The sequence below is a fragment of the Helobdella robusta genome (assembly GCF_000326865.2).
Source record: "Helobdella robusta unplaced genomic scaffold HELROscaffold_29, whole genome shotgun sequence".
Classification (NCBI taxonomy): domain Eukaryota; kingdom Metazoa; phylum Annelida; class Clitellata; order Rhynchobdellida; family Glossiphoniidae; genus Helobdella; species Helobdella robusta.
The window spans coordinates 1,938,432-1,950,913 of record NW_008704475.1 but is presented as its reverse complement, the minus strand read 5'-3'; the positions used below and the strand labels follow the sequence as shown (position 1 = coordinate 1,950,913).

Sequence of the window (12,482 nt, the reverse complement as noted above, 5' to 3'; positions counted from 1 at the left end):
TGACTGGAGCGGGGAGGAGGTTCGTTGAGAATGAGTCTGGCAGTTCTATTCTGAACGGTCTGTAGTTTTTTAATAAAAGATCGGGTGGCTCTAGGCAATAGAAGGTTAAAAGGTTAAAAGTCTATTACACTCTTCAAGAGAGAATTGCAGTAGTATTAATATAATTTCTAAGCATACAGTCTAGTAAGATCGTTTCATTTGTTTCTGCTTTATATGAGCAAATTTTCATGTGCTGGCTCAGCCGAGAATATTGTATAAAAATTTTTAGCTTGGTCTTTTCTCAGAGCTTAGTAAATAATCGCGGACAATAATTATTAGAGGAGGAAATATCGTTCTTCATCCGTTTATTCAACCATAAACTTACATAATTGTTATTGAATCTTCCTGGTAACACGCAAACCACCGAGTACTGACTTTTTCTTCCGGTATCCGATAGAACTGTTTCATAAAGAATCAATGTCTTCCCTCCTATGGTGGGATGATTTTGCGAGTTTTCAGTTTCAACCTCTCAATTCAATTTGTGGGGCTGTAGGTGTGGACCTCTAAGAGTCTGCATTGTCATTTTATCGTGAACAAATACATTCGCTATTTTATTTAAAAATATCACTCAAAAATACCGTTGTTAGTCTGTGTACCGTACTCTCTCATTTTTGTTATACGACAGGTCCTAGCAAAAACTCAATGACGCGACAAACTTGGGGACCCAGCATTGCAAATAAGAAAGTAAGAAAGATGACATTTCGGAAGTTTGATTGGAGTAGAAGCGCTCCAAATTTGAACAAAACGTCCTTGAGTCATTTGAACAAGAAATCATCAAGTAATAGTATCATTAGTTCAAACTGTATATCACGCCAATCGTCACATCTCAACAAATCGTCAGGTTATTTTTTCGCTCGTTCGTGCAATCTTTTATTTGTTCATATGCTTATTTGTTTATTATTTGTTTGTTTGTTTGTTGTTGTTTGTTTGCTTGCTTGACATGAGTATCAAATGTAAGTTTGTAAAAAATTCACAAAGTATCCAAGATCTGTTAAATCAAGTCGATATAAGCAAAATAAATTTCATCATGAATTTGATGATTTCTGCATAACTCAAATCATTTCTCAATTTCATTAATTGACAGCAGTTATTTTATTTGAAAGTATTAAAGGTAGGATATACATCAAGATACATTATTAGCTTTTTATTCTCTCTGTTAATCATAACCGGAAAGTTAATTAATAAGTTTCTAAATAGGATCAAATGAATTTTTTTCCAATCACTACTAAACTTCAGACTTATTAACCATTTTGTACGTGTAACTAACCAGATGGTGACGAGAGGTTCATTCTGTCTTACATCAAAAAAATGGGATTTACTTCATTGGGCACGAACAACGCGAAGGAAGCTTCCGACAACATGCGACCGCAAAGAGCGCTCATTCAGGCCACTGCCGTCTTGGCGTCTGTGGCAGTGGGCTATGATATTCGCACAGCCATTCAATCTCGGACCAGTTACGGTGCCAACACACCAACACAATCTGTGCAGAGTTCAACAGACAACTGTTGTTGCTCTCTGAAGGATCATTTGTTGTCCGATGATGTCTCCATGGAGAATGTTGCCTTCGTCGAGAAAAAATCTCACTCCTACGCCACTTTAGATGAAGATGATGATGAAGACGATAACAATGATGATGATAATGATGATGATGATGTTGGGAAGAATTTAAACTGTTCAGCAAAATGCAATGTAGTGTGCACGTCTGACGCTGAGTTCTTGATAATGGACGACGGCAGGTTTTTGCTGGAAAACAGCGAAGAAAGTTCCCGGACTCACTCGAGTGGTGAAGATAATTACGTTGAAAGCATTCATTTCTCCAATGATATAGATCCCACTCATCTCCAACCTAACTTCATTCATCCGCATAATCAAACGGATGTTAATTCGCAAAACGAAATAACGAAGCAGCATTTTGCAAAATTTGAAAATGAAATAAAAACAATTGCTCCAGTTCGACCTGTCACATTAAATTTGATGTCGACAACTCACAACGGCCTAAAGGACGGCGAATCTTTGAATATGACAAATATTGCATCAAATCATCCAATAACATCACCTGGTCTCACACCTCCACACATCATCCAACCGTGTACACTCCTGGAAATAGATGTCGACAGCATGATCGTTAACGCTCCAACAACGCAAGCAACAGCCACCTCCGAGTCACTCTACGTTTGAACTTCAACTCTGCCTTATTTGCAATAAATAATTTCCCAGATTGCCTGTTTGTCTTACTGTAAGTATAAATTAGGCAGAATTTAATTCAGTCATTCCTCATACCTGTTGTTGCTTTATTTTGATTGAACAATTTTAACTAATTTTCGTTATTGCTTAATATATTTACAGTATTATTTTCAAGTGTCTTAATATACATTTTGTCAATTAATTTTTTTACAATTTTTAACTTCTATTAAAATCGTGTGTGCGTACGGCCAAAAAATAATTGAATCATTTGACCACAAAATTAACATTAACAAAATTTTTACTGCAACCATGATGTTAAACTCTAGTCGCTTTGTAAATTGGTGAAAATATCTTATCTTGGTTCGACATTTGTGTATTTATGTATTAAACTAGATTGAATTTTGGCATAAATGTTAACACATATCAGTCGACTAAATTTGTCAAGTTTTGTGCCTCTAATTGTATTATTACCAATCAGTTTCATCAATAAAATGGTGTCACTTTTTATTATTTTCTTAAAATTCGTTATGACATTGACCGATATTGAGAAAACTATAGAAGATATCAGATAAAATGATATCTATTGTTCTACCATTCTGATTCTTCTGGACCTGGGAAGAGAGAGAGAGCTTTCAAGCTTTTTCGGTGTTCAAGTGACAGCATACCAACATGAACCAAACAAGTTATGATTTCGAGAAAAAATAAGTGAAAAGCGTGGAATTCAAAAAAAAAAATCAAAAAATTAGTTGACTTTTTGTACTTGGCCAGTCTCACCACCTGTGACACCTGTTCGAAGGAGATTGACATATAGCTATTGCATGAGTGTTTGCATTCAAAAAAATGTCTTAAACAAAATTAAAATAATAGAAGCTTATGTATTTTTGTAATATTGTGTATATTCGAAATCTGGACAATAAGGATCATAGACAAATTGTGAGCGTTTAAAATGGAGTGTTACAAGTTAAAAATCAGCCTGCATGAAAAACGTTAAGTATACATTAAAAAAGTTAGAAAATTATGACTCCGATTAATTATTAGAGTTATGAAAAAAGGGTATGTTAAAGCAGCACTGAAGAGAAAAAAATCTGGAATGAGGTGGAACACAATGAAATGATCTCGTAAAATGTCAAAAAATGAATTTCATTATTGATGGAGAATTATTTTACGACCGCGTTTTTGACTCAAGCGATATGTAAGTTGGAAAATCGACACTTATGAATAAACCAATGTAAAGTTTTGACGTCTTTGATTCAGTCAATAAATGATGTGAATTTAATCTGTTATAAGAAGTAAAAACACATTTTACAATTTATTTCAATAGAATGAATTAAAAAGCGAAATTTGACGAATTGTGACAAAACTTTATTTTATGTGTTTATTCTGTCAGGTTGTTCCAGGTTCAGACTGCGATCCTTAACTCTCACACTGCAGATGCGTTTTTTATAAACACGAAGTGTTCCTATAACGAATGTACAAACAATGCCTTATTTTGACTGTTTTTTCTACTTATTATTCTTGTCATAATCATTCAACTATAAACTGGTTTTCCAAAAGTTTAATGTCGTTTTAACAAATTAAAGTAAGCTGGAGGAAAAGACAGCCCAAATTATTCTATATAGGTAGCTTATATTTATTCAATATGTATGATCTAACTAAAGAATGAAAATCTTTGCTGAAGATTTGAAAGAGCGTTTCTAGGACTAATAGATTTGAAATAACTTTAAAAATAAAACAAAAATTTATATTGGAAGATTTTTTTAGAATAGGTATATATTGTTTAACGTAAGGTAAACATTTTTCAAATGAATTTAGACACGTCAAATTAATGTATGCTTTAACATTTAAATATAAAAGGTGAACGTAACCAAAAGCTTAATCAAAAGAACCAATATAATTACTAACATAAAATAATTTTATATTAATTTATAAAAGTAAAATTGAATAAAACCTGCAACTACTTAAACATTATTGTTAACTGAAGAAAATTGAACAATTGGAAAACAGTTTACCCCATAATTTTTAATTTGAGTTGATCCTCCTAACGAATTTAACGGAAAAGCAAAAGTCGAAGTGCTTCTACTCATTTGTAAAAGTGAAAATTTGATGTCAGACATTTTTGTTTGGCTCAATTTATAATGATTCATCATGAAAGTTTGTTGGGCGTTGGATAATGATACTGTAAGATCGTTGATATCTTGTTTGCCAATATGTTGCACATGAAGACTCGGCAAATGGTTGGGGCAGCTCTGCTTATCAGTTTGTTCAGTTTGAGTACTTTGATCAAATTTTTTAGATAGTCTCTTGATATCCAATTGAGATGAAACAAAGGAAGAATTTGTTAAATACGTGAGTTGCGATTGCAACGATTTTGCAGCAAAAAAATTTTCAGATTTGTTCAAACATGCGCGGCGGTCGTTTGTTGAAAGGTCAGCCTTCGATACTATTTTTTCAAATTTTGTTGATAAATTAGGTAAACATCGCAAGTTCGTATTGATTGATTGCATACATTTGGAAGAATTTTGATCTGATACATTTATTTGATTAGGTATTGCTCGATAACTTGGAAAGAACATAGGCGTCGATAACAGTGGTGTGATGAATGTTTGAGCATTATTTTGAACCATCCACGGCGTTGGGTGAATTATGATAGGGTGGGGTCGTGGTTTTGGAGGACACAATATTAAATAAGGCAACGGTTGAACTTTTGTGGAATAATATTCCTGACTGTTGCAGGATTTCGCGCCAGCTGGAGTGCTGCATCGGGCACGCGTCATTTTTTCCCCGCCAGCAGAATAAGACAGCAACGCGTTGCTCTGCTCCACTGCACTTTTCTCCTCTTCGTTCAGCAAATAGTTAGCCTGTTGTTGGTTATTTTTCTGCAAAATTAAACTGAAAGCGGTCGTTTTATTTTCATAATCATTATTAAAAGGTAAGTCATCTTTTTGGCTTGAATTTGTTGGCGAGACATCTTCGAAAAAGCGACATTTATAGTCCAAATAATGATGGGGCTCTCGATTTGCAATCAGTTCAACGCTTGTATTCTATATAGTGGTTGTTGAAGTTTTAAAAATTAATTCAATAAGAATGAATAATTAATGTACGAATTATTTTCATTCGCCGTTAAGTAGAAAAATTCATAAATCTGAAATAAACACAAGCAACAAATCGTATTTCAATGAATTATTATAAAAATTTGATGGCACTTTGTGATACTTTTTCTTCATATCGTGCGAGAGCCTCAGTGGGAATACCAATATAATATGTTCAGATGATAACAATAATAATAACAATTGAAATTCGCCGTATTAAAATATGTTGAATGGATAATTTGATAAAAAATAGTTTAGAAGCAAATTTTCATAATTGGAATGATTTTCATTAGAGAAAATTGCAAAGATTAAGAACAATGGATAATACAAAATTACTTTGTAATCATTTGAACGCTATACACGTATCGTATCAAACTTCCATCATCAAATATTATTTATCAAATAAAAGTAATGGTTTTACTTAGTGCAATGTTAAACAGTTTTGTGATTACGAAAAACTTATTGATCTCACACGAATCTTTTTGAAGTTGCGATAACTTTGGTCTTGCAGAAAGTAAATTGTTTAACATTCGGCTAAATCATTCATATCATATTCAAATAAACATTTGCTCGGCTTAAGATTAACGTATTTTTGCGGTACAACTATTGTGTGCAATATTTTTTATTAGACTGCTCTGCTTTAATAAAAAAAAAACTTGTAATTCTCATTTGTTAGAATGAATTTGAGAAAAGTTAAAGCTATCAATTTCGAATTGATCATTGAATAGCTGTCATTTTATTAATTAAAAACTGTTTTTAAGTTTGAAATCTCTATAACTTTCACATCTTCATGTTTATTCAGCAGCACTTAACTCTTAGTAATTATTTTAGTTCTAACAAAAAAAATTGACTTTTTACATGTGCTAAAAACATGCTGATGGTATTTGGTATAGAATAAATATTTCAAACCAACCGTGTGGGCAATTTCACATGATTCACATTTTCTGAAATGAAAATTTAACCATTCAATGTTTTCTTTTGAAATGTTGTTAACTGCAGATTACCTGACCAAACTGTCTTCCGAAGCAGAAACGTTCAACTTGAATATTTTAATTTTTTCTTTTAGATATTTTGAAGATTCTGAAATTGTTTTAAAATGTGGGAAAAAATTTTTATAGATGTCAAAATTAAAGCATTAGCAACAGTTGTTTTAGTTTAGCAGTAGTACTAAATATTATATGACCGAAACCTTTTTTCTTAGACTTGTTTTCTTTGTTGTCATCAATAAAATGAACAGGTGACTGCTGGCACATTTTTAAATATTCCTTTTTTTTAATGTTTTTCTTAAAAAAAATTTCGTTCGTTAAATTTTAAAATCAAACATATAAAAATAATTGTTTCTGAAACTACATTACATAAAAAAAACACCACTTGACAGAGCGGTGATGATGTATGCCTACATGAATAGAATGCTTCCTCAGCCTCCAGGGTCGTGATGTTTCGCGTCTGATAGGTCCGGCCGGCGACCTTTCGTCATCCGGGAAAGGAGCCACGTAAAACGTCGTCGGAGTGCGAACCGATAAAATGCCAGGTGAACTGAAATCTTCTTCGTTTTTTCGAAGCCACAACAATCTCACCTGATCACTTTGTATAGACTTGCAGAGAGTTGTTAAGTTTTTGTCCTGCGTTAACACATCGAAAGGAACCTGGCAAATTTAACAATTATCATACATTCGTTTTTCGATTCGAACAAAAACGTCAAAATGGAATCAAATCAATCTATTCATAAAATCACTGTCCTACAAAACCACGTGCGCAGTCGGTTCAACTTGTTAATGTCGGGTGATCGTACGGAAAATGGTAATTTATATTTTCATAAGAGGGTTCATGAGATGATGATTTGGGTTGGTGATTTATAAGGTGATAGTTTATAAAAAAAAATGGTCTTTTCATAGATGATTTTCAAGGTAACAATTTATAAGATGATTTATGAGAAAAAAATTTATCGTATGAGATTATTTTATGAGATGATGATTTAAGAGATAAAGATTTAAAAAATGATGATTATTGTGATCTTTTTTAGTTTCTATGGGAACCGTTGAGGTGAACGCCGTCCACCTTTCCTTCAAGCTTTCAAAAATTTTTCCTCTTTTTGATTTCAATATTCCCATCTTAGTCCATTTGATAATGTCGTCCAACCATTTATTTCTATTACATGCTTCGTGTGAGATACGTCGTTCGACAGGTATTCATAAACGCTGTTTGTGTGTCGTTGATTTTTCAAAACCTAAGAAGAGTGCAATAGATCTTTAACCTTGATGTGCGAATATGTATCAGCCAGAGTTTCGGTCTTGCACGGGGGTACGGGTTGACACCTGACTAGACACTTGTCAATGTGTTTATGAAGAACGACATAATTGAAATTTTAAAATAGTTGGCGAGTTACATTGAATTAGTCTGAATCCATTTATTTGATTTCGTCACAACCGGCATGAACGTGAGTTCCAGGGAGAGAGAGAGAGAGGAACACGGGAATGCTTTGCCGTAACAACCAGGGTGGTGAAAATAAAACCCACAAAAAATAAATTCAAACTTTCGCAATATAATAATTCAACTAAAATGTTTAGCACCACAAGAGCTAACTTTAATAAGGGATAATATTTTTTCTCCTTTCAAACTCCCAGGCTCGGCGAAAGTCAAGTAATTTTGTTCAACGTTTTCTTCGATGATGATTTTGTTTGATTTGCTGGTCCTCAGGTTATTTATGAATTGAATGTGAAGTTGGAAAAGTTTCTCAACGACTTCTGTAACATTCATTTGATTGCTTGCTGTTTTATTTCTTTTTGTTGCGTTTTGTCTTCTTCGAAAAAATAATTCATTTTTGTTAGCTTAAAATTAAGGTCTAGTTTATAAAGAATTAAAAAATTATACCCTATTGTTTTGTCAGTATATATAATTTTATTTTAGTAAGGCTATTTAATAAAAAAATCTTGTGTTATTTAGAAATATGCATTTAAACTCACAAACTCGACAAATGCGAGGAATCGTTGAGAGCGATCGGATCGAAAACAGAATTTGCCACTAAACGCTCCTTCACACTCTCCTGCATCTTGTTTTCAAATCGTGGGTCGCTTGAAACTTGCCTTTTTGTACGCATACATCTCTTCTGCTTGCATTTCAACAATTAACAAACCAAAAGTTTTAATTAATTTAATAAAAATACTATCAAAAAGTTACATTTTTGTTTTTTAAACAGTTTCCAGTTGCTGATTGGTTGAAATAACGTGAGAGTTCTAAACTATGGAGCCAAATACGACCATAAACATAATCAATCTCGTGCGGTTCTTCACTTTTCCATAATCTATTTGCAAGCATTTCTAATTTTGATGTGGCAAACCTGATGCAGACAGATTGACTGTTCATCGATCAACCTCAGTCTCTCTTTCCACTAAGTTCTCCCATCTGAACATTCACACACCTTCTAATATTCCTTTTGGAGAATACTTTCAAGTGTTTACTGTTATTATTATCTTGCTTATTTCTAACATATCAACAAATTTTTTGATCATTAACGTCATGAATGTTTGGTAACGTAATATTTATATTGTGATGCAATTTCAAGAATGCTAACCAAAGAAAAGGAAGAAGTGTTATCAAATGATTCATGTGATAAAAAAAACTAAACCAACTCGAAAGTAAATTTTTAGTTTCTATCTTTTATTTACATTTCTACTGTTTACATTCGGCTGATCGACATAACCAATAAACTAGAGAAGTGGCAAAGAGAAAAAACTAACTGCAAAGGCGAGGACATGTTTTGTTTTGCCTGAACGTCGCGGTCATGGCACTGTAGTGATAGTGACAGGCACAAATTTAATTACTGTAGGCTTTGAACTGTGTAGAGAATTAAATCAAATCTAATGAAATGAAATTATATTAAATTGTGACCATCAGCAGTTTAGGTGGTGCATGTGTATGAAGCTCAACCACGCAATATAACGAATGAACTTTAAACTTTTTAAATTTAATTAAACCAAAAAAAATTTAATTAAACCAAAAAAAAAATGCCGACCTCTGTTATCTATATTTTATTTTTTATTTTTTCGGGCCCAATTATCCGTCCATTCAAACAAACAACAAAGCCCAGAAAATAGAAAAAAATAAATAAAACGAGATCGCCTTGGTTAAATAGATCTTGAACATTTAAAAAGTGAACGCCTGTAATATACTTACACACACAACACAAGCGCACAAACACGCCTTTATGCTTACATGTATATATATATATATATATATATATATATATATATAATTAAGTTTGAGACAATTATTAAGAAAATAACTGCATTTTCGGCCTTGATAAATAATATCTCATTAATATTTGATCAGTTGTTATCATTGTTTTTAAATCTATTTATTTCAATAAATACAGAACTTATTTATTATAATATATAAAAAAAGATTTACTTCAATAAATTAGGAACGTTCAGATATAGGTATATATAAGATACAACTAATAGTGGATAACGTACTTCACTGAAAATGATTAAAGATTACCGAGAAAACGCTTTATCTGTATAATGAATAGAAAAATATTCAAAATGTTTTGTTTTCTATATGAATAAGTTAAAAAAACAATGATAAAAAATACGGTTAAAAATATTGGAAACTTAACCAGAAACTGGTGAAAGCTGAAAACGCAGTGATATTTTTTAATACATATATATATATAATATATGTTAGTTATATATATATGCATATATGTGAGTGTGATGAAAGCGTATTTATGTTGTTTTGAATATATTCCTCTATTGCTGTTGTCTTTGTTGAATGGTGCTTTCAGTGGTTAAGGTTTTTTAATCATTGCTTACTAGTAAATTAGTAATTATTCTAAGTTCTGTATTGCGATCTTTAGTTGAGAACGATTGCGTGAATGCATTGTATTATTGTATTAATACTTACTTTGAATTGTTCCGGGCATTTGTTTAGCCCATTTAGACAAATACCTTTATTTATTGCTTTGACATATATGGCAGTTATAAATCTTTGTTCGTCATGCGTTACTAAAACATCCAGAAATATCAATGAATTTTCACTTTCCTGCTCGATAATGAAATTTAATTTTGACTGGTTCAGGGTTGCTAGGAGCTCTCTTGACTTGTTCCTGATCATCGTATGCGACGAAGATATCGTCAACACATCTGGCATAAATGTTTGGTTTTAAATTTGGATTGTCTCTAAACGTTTTGCTCTCATGATGTCCTAAGAAGAAATTTGCAAACAGGACGCCTTGTGGTAAGTCCATGGCTACATTGTCAATTTGCTTGTATAGTTTGCCTGTGGGGAGTGTGGAAAGGTGCTTTTGTTGGTGCAGATTTGGAGAAGAAATTTGAGATGTGTTTTTGGTATTTTTTAAGAGGGCTATGTCTGAATGATAAACACTATTGATAATGATATTAATTGTGTCATAAATGGGATCATTTGTAAATAAGGATTCGACATCCAGCGAAGTAATATGATTTGATGGTTTGTTAGTGTTCAATAGATCGATAAATTTTCGTGAGGATTGGAGGTTTTAGTTATTAGGAATGTATGAGGTCAGAATTTTATTTAGACAATTTGCAATAGGGTATGTTATTCTCAGGATTTGGCTGGTGATAAGTCGAAGGAGGTTGTTATTTTTGTGTGTTTTGATGTTGCCATAGAGGTGTATCCAAGTGAGAATTTGCCTTGGAGTAGCTAGATTTATTCTTGTGGTATGTTTTTGTTGATTTTTCTTATTACTGCGTTGAAGTGAAGGGAAGAGTTGGGTTTTTTGTGATTGCTTGAAATTTTGTGCTGTCGTTAAGAAAGTGTTCGATTTTTGTGTTGTAGTCAATTTTATCTAGGACCACAAATTTATTGGACTTGTCTTTACGGCGAATGACAATTTCTTCATTTTCTTTCAATTCCTTTGCGGCTGTTCTAAGATGTTTGCTCTGAAAACTGTCTCTTTTTTTCTTGGCTTTAGCTTGTAACTCAAAGCCTATCTGCATGATGAACTTGGATAACAGCAGTTTTAATAAATTTTCATAATAAACTTGGAATATAATTTTATTTTTAATAGATTGAGCAATTTCCAAAAATTTCTAGTAAAGAAAATTAAAAAGACAAATTTTAAATTGATTAATGCCAACAATTCGGTAGAATCCACACAATACTGTATAAAATATGGTCTTCTTCTAACTTCCAATATATATATATATTGGATTAAGACTGTCATAAATGCAATTATTGATGAAAATCACAACACGTACGACGTTAGTTAACTTTCTGTTTTTCTGTTAAACTTTTTGGTGTTTCTAACGGTTGATCGTAAATCAATTTCAAGTTTCTTTAAGTCAAAACGAAAATACTTTTTTCGGTATTCCTATACCATCTTCGGTGTTCAAATTGATATGTTGTGTTTGTGCCCAGATACTCAAATATATATATATACTGTGCCTCTACTCTACTTTTTTGATTCCTTGTTTTTTTAAAGTGAATACTTAGTTTTACAATCTTCAACTTCGTTAAATATAACACTTTTACGTGTTTTCATTATCGATGATACTTCTGTTTCTAAATTTATTGGTATGAAGAATTACCCTTACCCTTTTTGAATATTTATTATAGGATGTCTTTTGTTAACTGTATATCTGTTTTTAAAAACTGTAAAAAATACGATATTATATATATATATATATATATATATATAAATTTAATTCAGAAACACGTAAACAAGAGAATGTATATATATATATATATATATATATATATATATATATATATATGTATGTATATTACGTCGGTTGGTCGTATATATATATATACATATATATATATATATATATATATATATATATATATATAAATTTATATATATACTACACACAAACACACACACATATATATATTATATATATATATATATATATATTACAAATACAAAAATAATTTTAATTATTTTAATATATTTTTATTTTGTCTGATTGAAAACAGCATGTAGCATGACCTTCAAACATATACATATACGCAAACACACGCACGTACTCACAGTAAAAGATAGATAGATGGATCAATCAATATATCGTTTCATCACGCACACATTCACGTGCTTCTACAAGGCGTGCATGTGTGCGTGGAACAACCAGCCAACCAGGCACTTAATTGCGTGCGCAAGATAGAAACCTGATGGACGCGTTGAACTGG

The 12,482-nt window shown here is 31.9% G+C and overlaps 1 protein-coding gene across 1 annotated transcript; it reads right to left on the bottom strand.

Annotated features, from left to right (window-relative positions):
- Positions 1–4,181: 4,181 nt before the first annotated feature.
- On the bottom strand, positions 4,182–8,069 carry HELRODRAFT_174373 (hypothetical protein; the record flags this gene model as incomplete). The annotated part of the gene is made up of 7 exons (XM_009020875.1): positions 4,182–5,264; positions 6,226–6,256; positions 6,317–6,392; positions 6,502–6,595; positions 6,713–6,958; positions 7,567–7,638; positions 7,896–8,069. 7 exons carry the CDS (start codon positions 8,067–8,069, stop codon positions 4,182–4,184), a joined length of 1,776 nt encoding a protein of 591 aa, XP_009019123.1.
- Between the last annotated feature and the right edge of the window lie 4,413 nt (positions 8,070–12,482).